General features: G+C 44.1%; 2 protein-coding genes across 5 annotated transcripts in view; one reads left to right on the forward strand and one right to left on the reverse strand.

Moving 5' to 3' along the window:
- Window positions 1-24,382, reverse strand: part of LOC103161319 (zinc finger protein 383) — a 326,635-nt gene that overhangs the window by 282,346 nt on the left and 19,907 nt on the right. The gene's annotated exons all lie outside the window — the stretch shown is intronic.
- On the forward strand, window positions 449-21,891 carry Znf569 (zinc finger protein 569). 4 transcript variants are annotated; one of them, XM_027430589.2, is made up of 6 exons: window positions 449-680; window positions 2,013-2,181; window positions 9,343-9,398; window positions 17,022-17,148; window positions 17,389-17,484; window positions 18,563-21,891. In XM_027430589.2, the coding sequence occupies exons 3-6, from the start codon at window positions 9,384-9,386 to the stop codon at window positions 20,371-20,373; spliced, it is 2,049 nt and encodes a 682-aa protein (XP_027286390.1). In that variant the 5' UTR covers window positions 449-680; window positions 2,013-2,181; window positions 9,343-9,383; the 3' UTR covers window positions 20,374-21,891. The 4 variants fall into 4 exon arrangements, with proteins under 4 accessions (XP_027286390.1, XP_027286392.1, XP_027286391.1 ...); XM_027430591.2 differs by lacking the exon at window positions 449-680 and adding an exon at window positions 688-1,000; XM_027430590.2 differs by lacking the exon at window positions 449-680 and adding an exon at window positions 688-951.

The following is a 24,382-nucleotide window of genomic DNA, read 5'->3' on the forward strand; positions in this document are numbered from 1 at the left end:
AGACATGACAGAGGGGAAGATTTTCAGAGTTCAATGGCAAGGGGAGATGGGGGGCTGGTGAGCTTAGGGCTTGTGAGCAGGGACTGAGGGAGCCTAGCACTGACCTTGGCGAGTTAAAAGGCACCACAGTCAGTGTTCATGGAAGAGCCACAGGTTCCACTTGCCACAAAGAGAACGACTCCCCTTTTAGCAAGCAGGAACTTTCTCCTAGCCCCTGAGGGAATGGGGGCTTTTGTCCAAATGTCAGACCTTGAGAAAACAGACTTTCTTAGGGAACCAGACACGAGGCAACGAAATAACCTCAGTCATTTTACTCAGCTGTGCTTCCTGCCTAGACCAGACTTCGTAGCCCTGAGATGCTCAGATGCAGCAAGGGCGGCCCGGTTTTCATTTGGGTGAGCGCACGTCTCGGGCCGCGAAGGCCTCTGGGAAATGTAGTCCGGAGCTAGAAAGCGGCGGACCCGTGGCGAGTCTTCACAGTTGCAAGCTGCCGACCCAGGCAGTGGAAGCCGCTGCCCCAAATCCGCCTAGGCCCGGTGCAGGCCTAGAGCCCATCCTCCCGCTGGAGCGCCGCGCCCTCACCCGGGCACCCTCCCAGCTCGCTCGCCGAAAGCCAGCCCGGCTCGCCCCGCGAGCCGCGGGGCCCTCTGGGAAGTGCTACCCTGCGTCTAACGGACCAGGTTTGTGGCGCTTCTTCCCGGGCCAGCATTAGGCGCGCAGGTCGTGGCCGCCCCGCTGCAACCATCCCCGACCCCCGGCTGCGAGCCTCGGGCGCGGTGGGGTGTGGGATCGCGGCCCGCGGCCCCCGGGAGGCCGGGACTCTTTGTGCTGGGTGTGGATGGAGGAGGCGATGCCGGCAGTTTACAGCGGCCCCGGCCTGGCTGGGCCTGAGTGATGTGGCTGTGGTTTGCTCCTTGTCCTTTATGTGCCTTCAGGGACATGGTTACACAAGTGCGTGGCCGAGATAGTGAATGAATGACAAACTCTGGGTGGAAGTTAGGTAGGTGGGGTGGTGTGTGTGTGTGTGTGTGTGTGTGTGTGTGTGTGTAGTTGGATGGAGGCCGTGTTTGGACGAGTGCTGCTGCGTTTGGTGGTTTATGATAACTGGAAATACATTTTTATATGAGATAATAGTAGCCCCAACGCTTGACCGTTTATTTTCATGTATTGAAAAGCTGTCTTGGGTCATTTCCCTTGTGCCCCCCCCCGACTCCATTCAACAAATGCCAAGATATAAAAAAGCCCAAAGAATAAAAATTATTCAGTTTTACTAGTCATGCAGCTTCTGTTAAATTTGCTTCTTTACACTCTTTGAATATGAACACATTCATTATGTGTGCCCGGTGGTGGCGCACGCCTTTAATCCCAGCACTCGGGAAGCAGAGGCAGGCGGATCTCTTGAGTTCCAGGCCAGCCTGGTTTACAAAGCAAGGTCCAGGACAGCCAAGACTATTGTATTGAGAAACCTTGTCTCGGAAGAAATAAAAAAAAAAAAAGAGTATCGTGACTTAACTCATCTGTAACTTCATCTCATTTAATAATGTATTTTTAATATACTGACATCACCAATTACAAATGTATACAATTTAAAATTTTCTTGGTATACGTATATGCATCTGTCTCCTGAATAATTTGTGTCTTTTCAACCTTTTGAAGTTATAAGCCCAGTTTATGAAGAACTGTTTGGCAATGCTCTAATGTACCCCCTTCCTTCCTCCCTCCCTGGGGTAGGCTTTTAGAAGTGGAATCGATACGGTTATAACCCTTATTAAAACCTCCCTAAATCTAAACATCTGCTCCCAATGAAAGGTTCTAACATCCTACAATATTACTAAAATAATAGAGGCATCTTAACATTGGAATAGAGATACAGCCTAGATAGCAGTAAATACCATAAGAGATAGTAATCTTTGCTAACTTCATAGTTAGAAGATAAAATTTAGCTTACAGTGCTTGTTACCAAAATCAAGCATTTTGTGATTTGTTTTTCTAAAGTAGTGTTCTCTTTTCAGCTTTCACTTTCAGAGTTCCTCCTCTGCCGAGCATCCTCTTATAAACTGAATATCTATCGAGTGTTGGACACATATCAGTCACATATCTCTGCTTGGGATATAGCACTGAACAAAAGAACCAACCGCTCAACTGTCATGATACTTACATTGCCGTGGGCCAGATAACAAAGTAAGTAAATGAAATATATCGCGTGCTAAAAAATACTCAGAAAAAAAGTCAAACGGGAGGATGTTTAGAGTTAGAGGTGGGAAGAAGCATTTTAGATGGAGTGTCCAGGAAAGGGGTGTTGAAAGGAGCGATGAGGAGATGACGGGAGAAAAGGAGTAGGTACGTGTACAACTGAGGAAGGATAATTGCAGATGGGAACAATGCAGCTGTACAGGCTTTGAGGGTTTCATGCCTGCTTGGGTGAAACTGCAAATGTGGGGGGAAAGACTAGTGCAAGATGCAAGAAGAAAACTCAATGAGCGGAGGAGAGCAGAGGATGCTGGGCTTTGTAGTCCATAGTAATGATTCTGACTTTTACCTTGAGTATTTTGAACATGGAAGTAATAGTATATCTGCTTAGTGGCAGCTTTGGCTGCTCCGGTGACAGTGAACAGCTGGAAAGGGGATGCAGACAGGGCAGGGACATGGTGAGGGAAGGAGCAGGAAGACCAGTTAGGAAACTGAGAATAGTCTAAAGGGAATGCGTTGGAGATTCAGAGTGCCATAGTGAGAATGACGAGTGATGCTTTCAATACAGGGTTGAAGCAGAGCTTCGGTAGTTGGCTGAAAAATTTGATGCAGAATGTAACTGCCTCCCGAGTGTTAGGATTAAAGACATGTGCCGCTGTCACCAAGCTACTCCCTTCCCCAAATTGATTTATGCATGCCTACTTGCCTTTGTATGCACCGAGTATATGCAAGTGCCTTCAGGGCCACAAGAAGTGTCCAATCCCCTGGAACTTGTTATTTACAGGTGGTTGTAGCCATCTAGTGTGGGAGCTGGGAACTGAACCTGGGTCCCTTGCAAGGGCAGCACATGCTCTTGACTACTGAGCCATCTCTCCAGCTAGCCTCTGGCCTGTGTTCCTAAGCTCTTGTTTGTATTATCATTTATACTCACGGATTTCAACATACTTGTTTTTCGAGTCTTTGCAATTACTCTCTAGTTCAAATTCCTTATGTTTGACCTGAGTTTGATTCCCAGCACCCACATCAGGAGCTCACAACTGCCTGTAGCTCTAGCTGCAGGTGGATCTCAAGCTCCTCTGATCTTCTCCAGTGTGCATGAGTGTGTGTGCATGTAAGTAATCATTAAAATGAAAAAGAATAAAACATTTAAAAGACCATTATTATAATGCTTATTACTGTTGGTATGGTCATTGTTTCTAGGTGTGTGTGTTTACAAAGGTAGGAAATCTTTAACAGTTTAAGATATCTCTATGTATATGTACCCACTTACCACTTAAAGTATATAATTTGTTTTTTAAAATACAAGCTAGGTGTGGTAGTGCACACCTTTAATCCCAGCACTAGGGAGGCAGAGGCAGGTGTATTTTTGTGAGTTCCAGACCAGCCAGGTCTACATAGCAAGTTCTAGGTCCTGTTTTTTTGAGAAAGGGTTTCCCTGTGAATCTCTCTGGCTGTTCTGAAACTCCATATGTAGTCCAGGCTGGTCTTGAACTCAGAGATTTGCCTGCCTCTGCCTCCCAAATGCTGGAATTAAAGGCGTGCACCACTAACACCCAGCTAAATGTATTTTTAAATAAGCAAAAGTAAAGTGAAAGTTTATTTCCGGTCAGAAGTGAGATACCATATTTACCATGATGACTTTACCTATTTTAAGTATGGCATTTACTTTAGCTCATTGTTATGAGCTTGAACAAACTTTTGTTTCTATTTTATCTTTTTATTTATTTATTTATTTTTTTTTTGAGGTGGTGACTTTGTGTGGCCCAGGCTGCCTCAGACTCAGAGGTCATGAGACCCTCCAAGGCATAGTCTGTTCAGTGCTGGGACAGATTGAGAGCATTTGTGTCACAAATGCACATTTAATTAAAAAAATAAATAAATTTTAGAAACCAGGTTTTATACAGCCATTGTTTGCATTATTCCAAATTTCACCTTTGTGAATAAGTTAAAACAGCATACAGTGACTTGTGTGGTGATATTTTGTTTATGATCTAACAAATAAAGCTTGCCTAGAGATCAGAGTGCAAACCTAGCCACACTAGTTACCCATAGAGACCAGGCAGTGGCGGTACACACCTTTAATCCCAGCACTCTGGAGACAGGCAGACAGATCTCTGTGAATTCAAGGCTACCCTGAGCTACATGAAATTGATCCAGTCTAGAAGAGAATCAGATTTCATATGAAGGTGATCTCAGCACTTGGGATCCCAAGCCTTTAATCCCAGCACTAGAGATCAACCAGCATAGGGGGAGGAGGGGGGTAGGAGCTCAGTGCAGTCTGCGGTTCGGTGGAGACAGATGCCGTCTGGAGATGCAGTCTGAGGACAGGATCGCCCTTTCAGTCTGAGATTTGGTGGAGGTTAGAACTCTCTAGTGGCTGGCCGCTTTGCTTCTCTGATCTTTTAGCTTCCACCCCCAATAGCGGACTCTGAGTTTTTATTATTAATACCAATTAGAATTCATGCAACACCTTTCTCCCAGGAAGCATCCATTTGACTGGAATCTTGGTCCATTTCTCAGAGCTCCTGTAGAGTGGATTCTGACAGGCAATGCCAGGCCCCTTCATTTGTATCTAGCAAGGACTGAGTGCCCAGAGTCCGTGGTTCTCGAAGTTTTCCATCTCTCTGTTTTCATCTGAGCTTAGTGTGGTTTTCTTATGGACATAGATAGTTGCAGGATATTTGTTTGCACTCACACTCTGAGACTGTCAATAAAATTTAACTTTGATTCAGAGGGCAGAGTTAGTGACTAGCTGACCAGGATTAGCCATAGAGGTTTTGGAGGACCCAGGATATAGATAGAGAGACACAGGAAGTATTAGGGAGAGGCTTACTTAGATCCATAGGCCTTTTGGATGAAGGAAAGAAAGAGGGGGAGGGGGTCACTGGTCAATTCTCTGCCACTTCTCTGATTCAAGGTAAACTTTATTGTCAGTCTCAGAGTGTCAGTGAGAACAAACAGCCCACAACAATAGATAGTTAGGTCCTGGTCAGCTCTGTCTTTTTGTGTGTTGAGATTAGCAACTTGGTGTATTTCCTTTGGTAGTGGGCTAATATCCACCTCCCTCTGCAAGTGTTACAGCTCTGGAGGGAAAGGTATCCTGTCTGTTGGAAGTCAGGCAATACCTACAGCTGTGAAGGGTCAGTATTCTGGATTTCTACAGCTGTGAGGAGAATGGTATCCTGACTTGATGGAAAGTCAGGCTATACGTGAAGCTGGGTTCTGATGGGAGACGCCTCCCGGAAGGATGAGAGAGAGCCCGGGCAGCTGGGCTCTGCTCTGCTCCCCTATGGGAGTTTCCCTCCAGAGAGGTCTGTTTCTTCTCAGTTCTGGCCCAAGTTGTTACTTCTCTCCTTCACTCTGCTAAGGGGGGGAACCACTGCAGAAATGTAGCATTCTGTTCTGGCTCCAAGGAAAAGTTGTTACTTCTGCTGCACTCTACTAGGGACTTTCCCAGGAACATGTCTGCTCTCCACTCTGCAAAGAGAGCTTCCCAGCAGAGATTCCGCTCCACTCTGCCCAAGGAAGGTCTTCATCCAAAACTCTTCAAGAGATTTATTTGGGAGGGAGGAATCCAGGATAATGGCTGGATCTGCCAGGGTGGGAAAGGGCAGTTGCTAACTGAACAGGCACAGGACTTACATAGGGATTCTTAGGGACAGAGGTTTTTGAGGGAGAAGATTTTCAGGGTGGGAATTGGTCAGATTTCAATCCGCTTGACCTTGGACAAGCTCAGGTTGGCTAGATTTTGTGCTCTAGATTTTGGTTGCTTTTCCTGCTCAGGGATTGGTTGGTTTCATCCTCAGTAGACCAAAGTATGCTGCTTTCACTGGCCCTTTTAAACCTTCTGGCTCTAGTTTCAGGAGCAGGGTGTGTTTCTCTCACTGGCTCTGTGTTCTGGGTCACGATGTGTTTCTTTGGTTCTGGTTTCAGGGCCAAAGTGTGTTTCTTTCGCTGGCTCTGGCTCCAGGGCCAGGGTGTGTTTCTTTCGCTCACTGTGGTTTCAGCATCAGGATGTGTGTCTTTGGCTGGCCCTTTTACCCTAACCCTTCCTGTGTTTCTTTTTTTTCTTTGGCCCCAGTTTCCTTTTCTAGCTCCTTTATTTGATTTTTGTAAAGTAATCTCTGGTTTTATTCTTTCATTTATATTTTCCTTAAACAACATAGAGTATTGCCCCAGAATTTTCAATATGTATTTTCTAACTCATCTTGGTTCACTCTGAAGAAGGGCTACCTTGTCCTGTACACAGCACAGGAACTGCTTAACTGGGTGGTCTTAATCTCCCCTTCAACATTTTATGGCACTTTGTTCATTGACTTCATTCTTTCCTGTGTTATAATTAGCTAATATTCCTGTGTTATAATTACCTAACACATTATCACTATTGTTTTAAATGAGCATTTTTCTCTAGACCAACTAATGAAGGACCCAAGGAAGTTTTTTCTTTTACCTGTATTGTCCCATCATATGGTTGCCCTTTGTCATTTGTCCATCACCACTAAAAAGCATTACAGCCTGGATGGAAAGGTATCCTGGCAGCTGGGAGCCGAGGAATACCAGAAAGTCACACCACACAACAAATCTCACACAAGAGATTTATTGAGAGGGAAAAAACGGGAGGGCAGCTGTCGCTGCTTGGGTGAGAAGCAGCTGCAAACTGAACGGGATACAGACTTATATGAGTTCCTTCGGAAGGGTATGGGAACTTTTCAGGGTGAGATTGGTAGGATTTCATGTCCAGAGACGGGGTTTGTTACTCTGTAGGGCAGGGGCAGGGTCCAGCAGTTAGGGCAGTTAGAGTATTCTGTGGGTGGAACCTGGCAGTTAGAGCTCCTTCGGGGAGGGGCCTGGCCACTCCTGTGGCTCAAGGGGCTTATATCCCCCCTTTTTTGTTTATTAGTAATAATCGGGTCACAGGAAAGGGGGCAATGTTATCTTTAGACTCCTTCCTGTTGAACAGGCCATCAAAGTCCTTAGGGAGAACTTTATCTTCACCATCAGGGTTTAATCAGTAGTCACTGGCCTCTGGCTCTGTAGCTAAGGGCCAGTGATCATATACTAGCAACTGATTAAAATCCTGGTTAGAAATATTTTTTGCAGAAATCTAGACAAGAAGTTTATAAGGCAGAGTACAACTAGTAGGATTAAGAAAAGCAGGAGAAAGGGGGTTAGGAAGGGTAGTATCCAATCAGAGGTATTGAGCTGATTCTTACATTTTTGGAGATCCATTGGGAGCTGCCAGATCTTGTTATTTACTGTACCCAACTGGTTGATAGAATCAACATTTCTCCCTTAGGAAGAGACAAAGACAACCTCTGAAGTGTTAGTCTAAGTAATCTTAATAAAAACCAGGAGTCAAATATCAGGGTAAAAACCCAGAAGCTCAAAGAACTGGGAGCAGCCGCCAGTTGTTTCCTTCCTCTCTCGTTCGTCTGAAAAGACCGAGATCCTGTCACCTCATCACTTCCTGTCTCCACCTCCTGAGTGCTGGCATTAAAGCTGTGTGACACCATTGCCAGCTTCTATGGTTAACTAGTGGCTATCTCCTCCCTCTGACCTCCGGGCAAGCTTTATTTGTCAGAACACTAACAAAATATCAAACAACACACCTCTTTCTGCTGTTAGTGAATCTAATTCTCACCGACTGCAGCACTTACAGTGGCCCAGTGAGTGTTTGACCCTGAGGAGTAAGGATGGTCTGAGCCACCTGTTGGAGACCCAGGATGGACTGAGAGGAAAACGGATGGTAAATAGTTAGAGAAGCAGTCAGTCCTGGGCTTCGGCACCAAAATGTTTTACAGCTCAGAAGGGAAAGGTACCCTGGCTGTCAGAAGGTCAGAAGCCAGGCTGTACCTACAGCTGTGTACAGGTGGGTAATGGTTTCCCCCCAGGAACGTAGCCATCATGCTCCTCTCTGAGAGAACCGTTAGAGCTCAGCTCTGTTCCACTCTGCTATGAGATCTTCACAGAAATGTCTGCTGTCTCTCTGCTCCACTCCACTAAGGGAGTCTCCTTGCTGACATGGCCATTGCTTCTCTGTTCCAGCAAAAGTTGTTATTCTCTGCCCTGCTCAACTCTGGTGAAGGAAAGTCTCACCCAAAACTCATTCACGAGGAGATTTATTGGGAGGGAGAAATCCAAGGGAGTGGCTGCCTCTGCCAGGATGGAAAAAGGCAGCTTGTCCAAGTTTAGGAATTGAAATCCAGCCAATTCCCACCCTGAAAATCTTCACTGTGGACAAACTCTGGACTGGGTTGGGGTAGCTGCAGACAGGATGGAGCATAAGCATCAGGCTTGGGGTGTTGGGACCTGGACGTGACAGTCCTCCACCTGAAGAAGAACAGAGTGGCATCTCTTGGCCACCCGTCCCCATCCCATTTATTGTTCCATCTGCCTAGGTTGAGGAAAAGTAAGTTTGTGAGAGAGGGTCCCTTCAACACCCATTCTTCTTCGTGTGTGTGTGTGTGTGTGTGTGTGTGTGTGTGTGTGTGTGTGTGTGTAAAGGTGCCCAGGGAGGCCACAAAAGGCCACTGGATCCCTTGCCATGGACTTGGAGTTACAGGCATTTGTGAGCTGTGGACTGTGGCTGCTCAGATCCACCTTGGGTCTTGATGTTAGAGAAGCAAGTCTGAATCCCTGAGCCAACTTTTCAGCCCTTCCCTCGGCTCTCCTAATCCTATAATTACCCTGCATATCTAACGTCTTTCTGGTTTAGATTTATTTTTTCCTATGGAAAATAAAGATTTAATTCTCTTAACCGCCAGTACTTCCGATATGTCTTACTAACTCACATAAACCCTCCAGTCCTGGAAATGCGTCACCTTTCTAGTTACGATCCCATTGAATGATTTCTTTTGTAAATGTGACAGAACACAGAGAGCCTGTATGTCTTAGCAGTCTCCTAGTTGTCGTGGATTCTCTCAGCGCTGCGGATAAAGTCTGGGCATCCCCACGGATGTGCCCCTGCTCTGTCCATCCTGCTCTCAGCCCCACGCCCTCTTTCCAGTGACCCTTGTGGTTGCTATGAGCCCCGCAATAGTATGGATGTCTTTCCACTTTCTGTTGGATCCAAGAACGGTCATAAATTCTAAATACATATTGCTGAAAGCACAAAGGCAAGCATGTTTTAATGACTTCCATTCTTTTTGGCAGCTCAGCCTGCTCAGGCCACCCCTCCCTAAAAGGAAGAGGAAATGACGGAGCCCAAGGTAAGCATTAAATGGCTTCTAATCAGAGTAACTGCAGTAACCCATGCCACACAATTGAAAGGCCTCTATACAGAGAACATTGTTTTCTCCAAAGGAAGTGTTAGACCCTCAGAAAAACTAAGGTATCCGGGGTCCCAGGCCACAACCGCGGTCACCCCAATCACCAGGCAGATTAGAGAGCTTGCTGCAAACTGCATGAGGCTTTATTGTAATTTAATGAGCTAACCCCATGTTAGCTTGGGTCTTTTACCCACCCGCCATGGCGGATGGCTCGCAAAAGACGGCTCCTAGGGGCTCCCGAGAGATCTTGTAGGGCAGCGTAAGGGGAATGTCTAGGGGTACGCACAGGCTCAGGATTGGTGCGCCTCCAGGCTTGGAGGGCTTGCCCTGTGTTGATTGGTCAACTGGTTGTTATGGCCCATAGGCCCTCCCAGGGTGGTTGCTATGCTCTGTGCGTCATTGCTGTGCACTTGTCTGAAAAGCACACCCAGAGTCATAAAGCATAGCGCCACCAGCTAACTTCTGATTGGTTCCTCGTCACGAGGCAGGCATCTGACTTTCTAGTGTCTAGGACAAGGTCAGACAAGCACGTGTTCAGCCATTATGGCTGCCGAAAGGGGAGCTGGTCCCCTCAGAAGAAGCAAGAAGTGTTACAAGTGTAAAACTGTGAGAGAGTTCAGTTATTGTGTGTGTTTTTGTTTTTGTTTTTGTTTGGTTTTGGTTTTGGTTTTTGGTTTTTCGAGACAGGGTTTCTCTGTGTAGCTTTGGAGCCTATCCTGGCACTCACTCTGGAGACCAGGCTGGCCTCGAACTCACAGAGAAAATCCGCCTGCCTCTGCCTCCCGAGTGCTGGGATTAAAGGCGTGAACCACCAACGCCCAGCTCAGTTGTGGTGGTTTTATGAAGTTCATTCAGAGAGATTAAAGTGGGGCCTCGAGTTTTGGTTTCAGTTCTTTTTTTTTTTTTTTTTTTTCTTTTTGGTCTTTCAAGACAGGGTTTCTTTGTGTAGCCCTGGATGTCCTGAATTCTCTTTGTAGACCAAGCTGGTCTTGAACGGAAAGAGATCCTCCTGCCTCTGCCTCCCAAGTGCTGAGATTAAAGGTGTGTACCACCACACCCAACTAGTTTCATTCTTTTTGGTAAAGAAAACAGGGCACAAGTTGATTACAGCACTTTCATTGTATATAAGGCTAAAAACAATACTCCTCACAGAAACAAGCCTTTCATTGGCATGTGAGTCAATGAGAACAATTCTGTGACTCCTTACTGTTGACAAACCTGCATTGTTTGTTTTGGCTCAAGATGAAACAATATTTATCAAAGTAGTCCAGAATCGGAAGGAGCGCAAATGGACATCAACAGCAAAGTAAAGATAGCCTAGTGCAATGTGTGGTGGGCACTGTGCAGCGTGTGGGAGTGTGTGTGTGTACACACAGTGTGCAGGGCTGTGCAGAGTGAGGGAGAATGTGTGTGTCTACACACAGTGTGCAGGGCTGTGCAGAGTGAGGGAGTGTGTGTCTACACACAGTGTGCAGGGCTGTGCAGTGTGTGGGAGTGTGTGTGTGTGTGTGTGTACACACAGTGTGCAGGGCTGTGCAGAGTGAAGGAGAGTGTGTGTGTGTGTACACACAGTGTGCAGGGCTGTGCAGAGCGAGGGAGTGTGTGTGTGTGTATACACACAGTGTGCAGGGCTGTGCAGAGTGAGGGAGTGTGTGTGTGTGTGTACACACAGTGTGCAGGGCTGTGCAGAGTGAGGGAGTGTGTGTGTGCACACACAGTGTGCAGGGCTGTGCAGAGTGAGGGAGTGTGTGTGTGTGTGTGCACACACAGTGTGCAGGGCTGTGCAGAGTGAGGGAGTGTGTGTGTGTACACACAGTGTGCAGGGCTGTGCAGAGTGAGGGAGTGTGTGTGTGCACACACAGTGTGCAGGGCTGTGCAGAGTGAGGGAGTGTGTGTGTGTGTGTGTGTGTGTGTGTACACACAGTATGCAGGGCTGTGCAGAGTGAGGGAGTGTGTGTGTGTACACACAGTGTGCAGGGCTGTGCAGAGTGAGAGAGTGTGTGTGTGCACACAGTGTGCAGGGCTGTGCAGAGTGAGGGAGTGTGTGTGTGTGTGTGTACACACAGTGTGCAGGGCTGTGCAGAGTGAGGGAGTGTGTGTGTGCACACACAGTGTGCAGGGCTGTGCAGAGTGAGGGAGTGTGTGTGTGTGTGTGCACACACAGTGTGCAGGGCTGTGCAGAGTGAGGGAGTGTGTGTGTGTACACACAGTGTGCAGGGCTGTGCAGAGTGAGGGAGTGTGTGTGTGCACACACAGTGTGCAGGGCTGTGCAGAGTGAGGGAGTGTGTGTGTGTGTGTGTGTGTGTACACACAGTATGCAGGGCTGTGCAGAGTGAGGGAGTGTGTGTGTGTACACACAGTGTGCAGGGCTGTGCAGAGTGAGGGAGTGTGTGTGTGCACACAGTGTGCAGGGCTGTGCAGAGTGAGGGAGTGTGTGTGTGTGTGTACACACAGTGTGCAGGGCTGTGCAGAGTGAGGGAGTGTGTGTGTGCACACACAGTGTGCAGGGCTGTGCAGAGTGAGGGAGTGTGTGTGTGTGTGTGCACACACAGTGTGCAGGGCTGTGCAGAGTGAGGGAGTGTGTGTGTGCACACACAGTGTGCAGGGCTGTGCAGAGTGAGGGAGTGTGTGTGTGCACACACAGTGTGCAGGGCTGTGCAGAGTGAGGGAGTGTGTGTGTGCACACACAGTGTGCAGGGCTGTGCAGAGTGAGGGAGTGTGTGTGTGTGTGTGTGTGTGTGTGTACACACAGTATGCAGGGCTGTGCAGAGTGAGGGAGTGTGTGTGTGTACACACAGTGTGCAGGGCTGTGCAGAGTGAGGGAGTGTGTGTGTGCACACAGTGTGCAGGGCTGTGCAGAGTGAGGGAGTGTGTGTGTGCACACACAGTGTGCAGGGCTGTGCAGAGTGAGGGAGTGTGTGTGTGTGTGTGCACACACAGTGTGCAGGGCTGTGCAGAGTGAGGGAGTGTGTGTGTGTACACACAGTGTGCAGGGCTGTGCAGAGTGAGGGAGTGTGTGTGTGCACACACAGTGTGCAGGGCTGTGCAGAGTGAGGGAGTGTGTGTGTGTGTGTGTGTGTGTACACACAGTATGCAGGGCTGTGCAGAGTGAGGGAGTGTGTGTGTGTACACACAGTGTGCAGGGCTGTGCAGAGTGAGGGAGTGTGTGTGTGCACACAGTGTGCAGGGCTGTGCAGAGTGAGGGAGTGTGTGTGTGTGTGTACACACAGTGTGCAGGGCTGTGCAGAGTGAGGGAGTGTGTGTGCACACACAGTGTGCAGGGCTGTGCAGAGTGAGGGAGTGTGTGTGTGTGTGTGTGTACACACAGTTTGCAGGGCTGTGCAGAGTGAGGGAGTGTGTGTGTGTACACACAGTGTGCAGGGCTGTGCAAAGTGAGGGAGTGTGTGTGTGAACACACAGTGTGCAGGGCTGTGCAGAGTGAGGGAGTGTGTGTGTGTGCACACACAGTGTGCAGGGCTGTGCAGAGCGAGGGAGTGTGTGTGTGTGTGTACACACAGTGTGCAGGGCTGTGCAGAGTGAGGGAGTGTGTGTGTACACACAGTGTGCTGGGCTGTGCAGAGTGAGGGAGTGTGTGTGTGCACACACAGTGTGCAGGGCTGTGCAGAGTGAGGGAGTGTGTGTGCACACACAGTTTGCAGGGCTGTGCAGAGTGAGAGTGTGTGTGTGTGTGTGTACACACAGTTTGCAGGGCTGTGCAGAGTGAGGGAATGTGTGTGTGTACACACAGTGTGCAGGGCTGTGCAGAGTGAGGGAGTGTGACCCTGCTAATCATCGACAGAGTGAAAGAACGCAGAGACAACAGTACCCAGCCACTGACTATTCATATGCTGTTCAAACCTGCACAAAGTGTTAGAAGTCAGAATGGGGGCCTGGGTATGGCAATTTATTGGTTATAATCCTAGTTCTTGGGAGGTGAAAAGAGCAGAAGCTCAGTGTCAGCTTTGGCTACTTAGCAAGTTCAAAACCAGCCTGGGTGATGCCATCCTGCTCAACATCAACAAAGGCAGAGTCGGTTCCCTCTGAGAGGGTAGAAGGTTACCTGATGTAAGATCATTTGGCGTATTGAAGACAGCTTTATTGGGGGGGGTAGACAATTGTGGAGTCAGACACGCTACCGTTGTGCTGTGAGGCTGCATGGACATATTGTAAGTTATAAAAATGTCAGGCCAATCAGTGTTTTATTCATAAACCAATAAGAGAAACATAAACACAGAAGAACGTTCCCATCAATTCTCTCATTAGTTCTCTCAATCAACTAGCAAATTAGCTTGTATTTGTGTCTAATTGGCTTGTAATTATGCATGTTGATGACAGTCATTTAATTGGTTTTATTTTTAGGAATTATAAATATGAAAAATGTGAAATTTCTTATAAATGCCAGGTTGTGCATAAGTCCATTGCTATGGAAAAGTTTTCTAAAGTGATTATTCAAAATGAGTTTGTATCAGAGAACACTGTCACCCCAAGTAACCTTCTTGAGTGTTGTTATTGGCTTGTCTGTGGTACTGGGCTTTGGCACCCAGGGCACCATGCATGAATACTCTACCACTGAGCTAGGAGCCTCCCCCTTTTGAAATTTAAAAAGTTTGGGGTGCATGTGCAGGTTAAGATGCCCTTGGAGTCTAAAAGAGGGCGTCTGATCTGAGCTGGAACTGCAGGCACTGGTGAGTTGCCTGGCATGGGTGCTGCAACTGAACCTGGGTCCTCTGTAAGTTCTGTTAACCACTGAGCCATCTCTCCAGCCCCATTGAGTGCATTTTCTGTATTTACAAGCTTGCCTTTTCAACATAATAAGGATTCATTTGTGATAAAGGAGAAACTCAAAATTTGAACAGATAAAAATCATATTCTTGTCAGGCATGGTGACTCACTTATACCTTAAACAGTGCTCAGGAAGCAGAGGCAAGATGATCTGTGAGAGAAAGGCTACCTAGTCTGCATAGTTGAGTTTCAGATTCTGTCAACAACAACAACAACAACAAAAACCCAACAAAAATACAGAAAAAATAGCATTCTTTTTATATAGTCATCAAAATTAGTTAATAAAACATGGCAATGAGCTCAAAACTAGAGTTTTTCTGGCTGGGGAGAGAGAACAGGCAAGAAGTATAGCTGGGGCAATGGGAGAAAGGAGGAGGCAGAGAGAGGCCGTGAAGGGAAGATAGGACATGCCAGGCATTCTCCGGTAAGATAAGACCATATAGAAATACATAGATTAGTAGTCATGGGTTAACAACTAAGAGAGAGCTAGCCAGTAAGAAGCCCTAGTCATCAGCCTACAATTTTATAGTTAATATAGCATCTGTGTTTATTTTGGGCTAATCAGCAGTGAGATCAGGCTAGAAAAAAAAAATCCTGTTACATCTTTCACAGTAGTGGCCAAAGCCATTTTGCTACAGGAAATTTAAAATTCTTTAAAAAAAAAAACTCATTTGTATGTGTCTGTGTATGTGTGTGTGAGCATACATACGTGTGTATTCAGGTATGTACTTATGTGACATATGTTGCCTTGTTGTACACAGCTTCAGGAAGAAGGTGTGAGGTGTGATCCTCTGTGTCTTGCTGTCTGTTCTTTTGAGGCAGGGTCTCTCCCTGAAACTGCTATTCTCTCAGCTAGACTGGAACCTCCTGTCCCTGCCCTCCTCAGAGCTGGGTTACAGGCATGTTTGAGACCTGTTTTTTGTGCCTTGGGATCTGAACTCAGATCCTCACGATTGAGTAGTAAACACTCATAACTGCTGGGCCATCTCACCAGCCCTAAAGGAGATTTTTTTCCCCTTTTATTGAAAATAGATTTTTTTTCTCACATAATATATCCTGATTATAGTTTCCCCTCCCTCCTCTTCTCCCAGCTTCTTTCCACCTCCCCTCCTATCCTGACCCACCCCTTTCTGTCTCATTAGCATACAAACCAAGCTTCTAAGGGATTATAATATGGTGATATAACAAAAACTAACACATTGGAATAAGACAAAACAAACAAACAGAAGGAAAAGAGCCCGAGAAATGGCACAAGAAACAGATATATATACAGAGGTGCATTCATTTGCACACTCATGAATCTCATAATATATACCAAAGAACCTGTAGAGTAAAACAAGAGAAAAATATGTAAATAAGATAAAAATAAAAAGTTAAATCAAGCTGGGCATGTTGGTAAACATCTGTAATCCCAGTCCTCAGGAGGCAGAGGCAGGTGAATCCCTGAGTTCAAGGCCTACAATGGTCTACAATGGAAGTTTCCAGGACAGCCAGAGCCACGCAGAGAAACTCTGTCTCAAAAAACTAAAACAAAACAAAACAAAAAATCCCTGACAAAACATTATGAGACAAGGAATCTCCAAAGGTACTGTTGAGTTTGTCGTCTGTGAGCTGTCTATTGCTGGGCATGCAGCCTACCCCTACGAGTAAATTGTTTCTGCAGTGAGACTGTAGGGCAGACTTCATTACTACATCACTATTGCTGCTTGTTCTGGATCTTTTTAAATTAAATTTATTTCATGTTAATTTAATTTTGATTGGTAATATGCATATAAAAATCCATCCCTGTTTTTAGCTTTTCCAGTTTAGTGGGTATGCTTTATGGACGTACTAGTGATTTTCTGAATTTTATTTGCATCTGTTATACAGCTCCCTCTCAACACCCTCTGTTGGTGAGACTTTGTGGAGGTTTTGATTTGACTGCTCTGCTCTTCATTTCCAATATTTCAGTTTGGGGTTTCTTCAGTATTTATGTCTTACGGAATCTCTCTCTCATGTCATGTGTCTCTGTCTTCATTGTATTCACCTGTTTGTGTTCTCTTGGTTTTTTTTTCAGGAGTTTCTTTTATTCTTTAAGTTCTTTGAAAATACTTATCCTTCTTTTAAGTTATTTGAGGTGGGGGGGGAGTGATTTCATCCAGTTCACTTTAACTGGATGCCATTACTATAGAGTAATCATTTTTGAAGGAATTAATGTGCCTTGGTTTTCATGTTATTCGTGCATTATGTTGGACCTGGACATCTGGAGATAGATTGTTGGTTGAATTTATTTCTTGTCTAACTCAGCCTTATTGTTTCAGAGTGGGTGTTTATGTATTATGAATATCTCTTCACAGTCGTCAGTGTGAAGGGTAGCAAGTTGCTGTTATCACCTGGTAGAACCAGGGGTGGTGGTGGTTACCTCACTTATGGAAGGTTCAGGCAGTGGTTGCCAGTGTGATGGGTAGGAGTGAGGCTTCCTGGACATGCTGAACTCACCAGGACAACAGGCAAGGCTAGAACCTCCCTAGCATGCTGTGTCCAATGGGGTAGCAGTCAAGGCCGAGGTCTTCCCAGGCACACTTTGCTCATCAGGTATGATGTCATTTTTATACAAACCAGTAGCTCTATTTTCTGGTAAATGATCATGAACTGACAGGATATTGCTAATATGATATTTGTTTTGTTTAGAAAACAGGCAGTGTTTCTTATAACCTCTTTTCTGAATAGTATCTGAACAAGATTTATTATGTTTTCCCTATGTCATTAAAATGGATAACTTGAGGTTGAATGTTGTTACAGGGAACAGTGACATTCAAAGATGTGGCTATTGATTTCACCCCTGAAGAATGGAAGCAATTGGATCCTATTCAGAGGAACCTATATCGGAATGTGATGCTAGAGAATTATAACAACTTAATCACAGTGGGTAAGACAGTGTCCTTTTTCTAAAACAGATGGAGCTTTGAAATGTTAGTAGGTTTTGCCTTGGGATGCCTTTGTTATGGTCCTGTCCAGGCTGCAGCTTCAAAGCAAAACCTTTGGTGATATTTCAGGGTACACCTTCCTAGAAGTTAGAATATCTGGCTCCCCCAGGCCTATCCCAGTTCCTGGGTTGTTTTTCATTACTGGTGTCTTTACCCAAATCCATGTCATTTCCTTCTGACAGGCTCTCCACTTACCAAACCTGATGTGATTTTCAAGTTGGAACAAGAGGAAGAGCCATGTATTGTGGAGAAAGAAATGGTAAAGAGACACAGTCCAGGTTAGTGGGAGGGAACCAGACAAGTGAGGAGAGAGGAACAATAAATGGTTCATCTATCCGACATATTTCCCAAGGTATTCTCCGAAAGCAAGTAGACTTGTGTAGTAACAGCTGTGTGAACTCTTTTTAAAACAAAGGTGTCATTTTCCTTTAAATTTTTTTTAATTACATCGTGTGTGTGTGTGTGTGTGTGTGTGTGTGTTGTTTTTGAGTGTGTGCATGTACATGTGTGTGTAAAGACATACATGTGAAGGCCAGAGGATAACCATATTCTGAGGTACTGGGAGTTAGGACTATATTATATCTTTTTGGCAGCACACAATTGAACTCATAACTTCTTTTCTGTCATTGTTATTGTTGTATTGGTTGGGACAGGTCTCATATAGCCCAAGCAAGCATTGAACTTGCGATGTAGCTGAGACTGGCCTTGAATTGCTAACCCTTCTATCCCCACCTCCCAAGGGCTGAACTTATAGCCATAGTTTGCAATGCTTTGCCATTCTAGATTCATTTTGAATTTTCTTACAGTGTTTGGATATTTCCTACTATTTTTTACTTAGTCTTTTTCAAATTTCATAAGTATAGTTTCCTTTCTTATTACATCTCCTAAATAGTTATTTATGTATATAGGAAAGTAATTCAAATTACTATTACTTTCTTCCACATAAAACAAAGGTGATTGAATTCTAGATATCTGCTTCTACTCATAGTTCCTTTCCTGAAATTTCCTTCTAAAAGCTGAGACTAGCAGAGATATAAGTGGGGCTGGAGAGATGGCTCAGCAGTTAGGAGCACTGGCTGCCCCTCGGGAGGACTCAGGGTCCCTTCCCAGCACCCACACAGCAGCTCACAGCTGTCTGTAACTCCATTCCACAACATATATACACCGCACTTAAACATGCATGCATGCAGGCAAAGCACCCATATTCATAAAATGAAAATAATCTTAAGATTAATTTTAAATGGGAGATAAGCACTTGAGACGTGTTTAATTGTGGGATTGGTTTTTTCAAGTGCACTTGGTGTTTCGATATTGGAAAAGAAATCACCAGTGACATTTATTTCTTATCTCTTTTAGGTGAAATTTGGGGAAGTGATGAGCACCAGAAAACCCAGAACAAACTCTTGAGACAAGTTTTCAAGGAAACAGCGGCTGATGAAGCCAATGAATGTCCTAAGAAATTTGCAAATCCATTTCCTCTGACTGCCGATTCCATTCCTTCCAGACACAATCGCTACGATCATGACTGCTTTGGAAAGTGTTTAGAAAATAATCTTGATGATCATAATAATGTAAAATGCTCAATGACAGAGGAACATTTTGAATATGACGATGATATGAAATCGTTTAATAATAGGTCTCCCTATTTTGTAGTGACCCCCTTTAAGTGTAATCACTGTGGAAAAGGCTTTAGTCAAACCCTGGACCTTATCAGACACCTGAGAATTCATACTGGTGGGAAACTCTATGAATGCCACCAATGTGGAAAAGGTTTTAGCCTCAAGGAAAAGCTTATTAATCATCATAAACTTCATAGTAGGGAACAGTGTTATGAGTGTAATGAATGTGGGAAAACTTTCATTAAAATGTCAAATCTCATTAGACATCAACGAATTCATACTGGAGAGAAACCGTATGCATGCAAGGAGTGTGGGAAATCCTTCAGCCAGAAATCTAATCTCATTGATCATGAAAAAATTCATAGTGGTGAGAAACCTTACGAGTGCAATGAGTGTGGAAAATCCTTCAGCCAAAAACAAAGCCTCGTTGCACATCAAAAAGTTCACACTGGGGAGAAACCTTATGCATGTAATGAATGTGGCAAAGCCTTCCCTCGAATTGCTTCCCTTGCTCTTCACATGAGAAGTCACACAGGAGAAAAACCTTATAAATGTGATAAATGTGGAAAATCCTTTTCTCAGTTTTCCATGCTAATTATTCACGTGAGAGTCCACACAGGCGAGAAACCCTACGAATGCAACGAGTGTGGGAAAGCCTTCTCTCAGAGCTCAGCACTAACTGTACATATTAGAAGTCACACGGGTGAGAAGCCCTATGAATGTAAGGAATGCAGGAAATCCTTCAGCCACAAGAAAAACTTCATTACACATCAGAAAATCCACACCAGAGAGAAACCGTATGGCTGTAACGAGTGTGGGAAAGCCTTCATTCAGATGTCAAATCTTGTCAGGCATCAGAGAATTCATACTGGAGAAAAACCTTACATATGTAAGGAATGTGGCAAAGCTTTTAGCCAGAAATCAAATCTCATTGCTCATGAAAAAATTCATTCTGGGGAGAAACCCTATGAGTGTAATGAGTGTGGAAAAGCCTTCAGCCAGAAACAAAACTTTATTACCCACCAGAAAGTTCACACCGGAGAGAAACCTTACGATTGTAACAAATGTGGCAAAGCCTTCTCTCAGATTGCGTCCCTGACTCTCCACTTGAGAAGTCACACAGGAGAAAAACCTTATGAATGTGACAAGTGTGGGAAAGCCTTCTCTCAGTGCTCGTTACTCAATTTACATATGCGAAGTCACACAGGCGAGAAGCCGTACGTCTGTAATGAATGTGGGAAAGCCTTCTCTCAAAGAACTTCCCTGATCGTGCACATGAGAGGCCACACTGGTGAGAAACCCTATGAATGTAATAAATGTGGGAAAGCCTTCTCCCAGAGCTCATCCCTTACTATACACATCCGCGGGCACACAGGCGAGAAACCCTTCGACTGCAGCAAATGTGGAAAAGCCTTCTCTCAGATCTCATCTCTTACTCTTCATATGAGGAAGCACACAGGAGAAAAGCCCTATAACTGCATTGAGTGTGGCAAGGCTTTCAGCCAAAAGTCACACCTCGTTAGACACCAGAGAATCCACACTCACTAGGAACTCCGGAACGCTGTGAATGTGGGGACTGCCTTCCAGTGAAATGAACACCTCGTAGCACTCTACACCATCGATTCTATAGCAGGAAACTATGAATAGAGGAAAGCCTTGTGAAGAACCCACACATTTATTAGAGAATTCTCAGTGAGATGACCAATTGTAGGACAAAACTGAGAAACTGTGAACAAACCAATCGATGTCTAATCTGTATTCTCCTTCAAATCTGAAAGAAAATATCTGCTCAACAAACTTGAGCTCCTCGTGGATGTATGAAGCAAAATAAGATGGGAAAAAGCAAGAAGAGTCTCCTTTTCCAGGCAATAGGAGACTATGAAAAAGGAGGTTTTGTGTGATAAAATGTCAATAAGAAAAATCTACGATAATTAGGTAACTTGTCTACAAAATTACAAAACTTGCTGATGGTTACAAAAGAACACCTGAAAAGTCAAGTTAGAAAATTATAAAAATACAAGTACTCTTTCAATTTTTCTTTGATATACTTCTGCTCAAAATGTCATCGGTTGTAAAGGAATTCATGATCTAATTTCAGAGTAATGCAGCAAGGCAAAGGACCACAAATAGCAACAATTTGTTTTTGACAAAACAGCTAGGGAAGATGCTCACTTCTAGACATCATTACATTATTTAAAGCTTTTCTTGTTTAAATTCTTCCGATTGAATAAACAAAGCATTGGAAGCAAATTGAGGATTAATATAGAAATTCAAGACTTGGCCATTTTGTATATGTGTAGTGCTACTGAGATCATTGGAATGAGTTAGCCTATGTGTAAAATCCATATGACCCAAACATGTTGTTCCTCAACCATACATATGTAAAATCCATCAGGCTGGTGAGATGGCCCAGCTGATAGGGTACTGGCTGCCAAGCCTGATACCTGACTTTAATCCCCAGAATCCACATGGCAGAAGGAAAGAACTGACTTCCACAGTTATCCTCTGACCTCTAATGGCACACCATGGAATGCATGTCCACACTCACATAAAAATAATCCAAATAGAAAAGGTAAAATTTGAAACTATGGAAATAGAGTAGACTATGTTGCTTTAGAGTAAGAGTGTTAAAATACCCACAACATGAAACAGTCGATTTTCTCTTAATGTATTGGACTCAAACGAACCAAGTATATATGCAAAGGAGTATCTATAAGTGTGTTCCCAAAGTCATGGTTTGTTTTGCTCTAAATTGTATGTAGCATTTCCATCGACAGAGAAAGATTGATACGACAGAGATTGATTGATATTCTATGGCAGGATACTATACTATAAAATATACAAAATTCATGTGCAGTTACATGAATAGATCATGATATTTTTGAGGGGAAAAGCAGAATACACGATGAAACATGGTATAATTGTAACAAACCAGTTCAAAGAACAGAAATGGATATTACTCATGGTTCCATTTCTTGATATTAGTTGCCTTTGAGGATGTAGAAGGGTTTTATGGGAGTAGTTCCATTGATCTGTAATACTTCTTTAATAAAAGGTGAAAGCAAAGTGCTGTCAAGTCTGGTCATCAAAATTAGTTCTGAAATTTTTTAATTTAGTTGCCTGCTTTTCCTAAGGTAAGCCAGTGGGCGAAGACCTTATAGAATTGACTTTAAAATAGCATTCATGTGTTATTTGATATTTAATCCTCTACACAAACAAGCCTGATGCTTTGTTTACTGATATGGTTAGGTGTTTCCCCAAAGACTCATGTGTTGAGAGCTTGAACCCCAAAACAAGTGTTCATGGGTGATTTGATCATGATGTTCTAACATCTCCAAATGTTTAACCCACTGATGGATTCCTAGTTGATACTGGAAGGTGGAAACTGTAGAAGGTGATACCCAGTGAGAGGAAATGGGTCACCTGCATACCTTCTAAGGATTCTCTTAGACAGAAAGCTGGTTCACATTCTTCAGAACATTAATTGGAATAATGAGAATCAACAGTATACAGCACTTGAGACCAGTTTTAAAATTATAAAGCACATATCTTTTTTTTGTTTGTTTTTCAAGACAGGGTTTCTCTGTGTAGCTTTGGAGCCTATCCTGGCACTTGCTCTGGAGACCAGGCTGGCCTTGAACTCCCAGAGATCTGCCTGCCTTTGCCTCCCGACTGCTGGGATTAAAGGTGTGCACCACCAATGCCCCGCTAAAGCACATATCTTTTACAGAGTTTTTTTTTTCCTAGTTGAAAGCAGTTGAAAACCAAAAGAATAATTGATTTTAAATAGAAATGTCCAATTGCATTTGGGTTGGTTTCAAAGAGAAGGAAAGCTACTGTGTACAATGCTAGGCTTATTTACACAGTGAGTTCCAGGCCAGCCAAGGCTACATACCAAAGGGGGGGGAATATTTAGAGCTATGCTACCCAATATATTAGTGACTATATGTAACAACTTAATTTTTATTATTTTTATTGCAGTTTATTTTTATGAGTTTTGCCTGTACATATGTCTAGGTACCACGTTTGTATACAGTGCTCACAGAGGCCAAAAGGGGGTGCTAGGTCTTTGAGAACTGGAGTTACAGAGTTATTAGTATCCATTTGGGTGCTGGGAATCGAACCTGAGTCCTCTAGAAGAGCAGACAGTCCTCTTGACATCTGAGCAATCCCTCCAGCCTCATGACAAATCTAGATTAACTGAAATTTAAACTATTTAGTCTCTCAATCACACAATCAACAATTCAAGTATCCCAAAGGCAAGTGTTACTAACAGTATCCTGGGTAGAGCAGGCTTATCTTAAACTATCAGCACAGAAAATTTTATCAGACAGCATTGGCTAGTGATCAAAATTAATATGGCAAAGATCTTATAGTTATTAAACAAGGAATAAGTAGAAACCAGGACAAGTCAATAAAAAGGACAGGGAATCAGCCAGGAAATGGTGGCGCACACCTTTAATCCCAGCACTCTGGAGGCAGAAGCAAGTGGATCTCTGTGAGTTTGAGGCCAGCCTGGTCTACAGAGCGAGTCCAGGACTGCCAGGAGTACACAGAGAAACCCTGTCTCAAAAGACAAAAAAGGGGGGTGGTGGGACAAGAAATCATATCAAAGACTGAAAAGAGAAAGGAAATCCTTACAATTATTTATACATCTCCATAAGCAAGGAATATTGGAAATAGTCACCTGCTGGAGTTAATCTCGAGGGACAAAGGTCAGATTGCAAGTGGTAAAATGGGGAAAAAAATGAGAGGTAGAGGTTAGAGAGATGATTGGGCAGTTAAGAACACGATGCTCTTAGATGGTTCATTTCTCAGCACCCATATCAGGTGGGTCACAAGTGCCAATTCTAGGGATCTGATGCCCTCTTCTTGCCTGGAGGTACCAGTCATGCACGAGGTATACAGGCAAACATACACGTAGAATTTTTAAAAAAAAATAATGTGAAGTAAAGTCAGAAGTGAGAATCACAGCTGACACATATGTAATTGGAAGAGAAGAGGGAATTCACAAGAACACTAAAATCATCCTATCAAATGTTTCAAAAATATTTTAAAGTTTTTAAAAAGGAGATTTAACAAATAAATGTTTGATCACACTAAAAACAAATAATAACAGAGTACCTTTTTAATCCCTTATTTACTTATACCAGACCAATTTCAGTTAAAATTCCCATAGAATTTACTTTTGAATTTAGAGAATTATTTTAAAGAACACATGAACGAAATGATCAATAGTATGAAAAGAAAATTCTGGGAAAAAAAAGTGTGGTGGTTTGAAAGAAAATGGCCCCCCAAAGGAGTGGCACTATTAAGAGGTATGGCCTTGTGGGAGGAAGTGTGTCACTTTGGGGCTGGGCTTTAAGGTCTCTTTTGCTCAAGCTTCCCTCATTGTGACAGTCAGTCTACTTCCTGTTGCCTCTGAGTCAAGATGTAGGTTCTCAGCTCTGCCTGAACACCACCATGCTCCCTGCCATGATGATATGGACTGAACTTCTGAAACAAAAGCCAGACACCCTCAATTAAGTGATTTTATGTATAAGAGTGTCTGTTGTCA

Source organism: Cricetulus griseus, chromosome 9 (genome assembly GCF_003668045.3).
Source record: "Cricetulus griseus strain 17A/GY chromosome 9, alternate assembly CriGri-PICRH-1.0, whole genome shotgun sequence".
NCBI lineage: Eukaryota > Metazoa > Chordata > Mammalia > Rodentia > Cricetidae > Cricetulus > Cricetulus griseus.

Coding starts and splice junctions, on each gene's coding strand:
- Znf569 (XM_027430589.2), top strand. Junction 17,149..17,388: donor TAACAACTTAATCACAGTGG/GTAAGACAGTGT, acceptor TCCTTCTGACAG/GCTCTCCACTTACCAAACCT. Junction 17,485..18,562: donor GGTAAAGAGACACAGTCCAG/GTTAGTGGGAGG, acceptor TATCTCTTTTAG/GTGAAATTTGGGGAAGTGAT.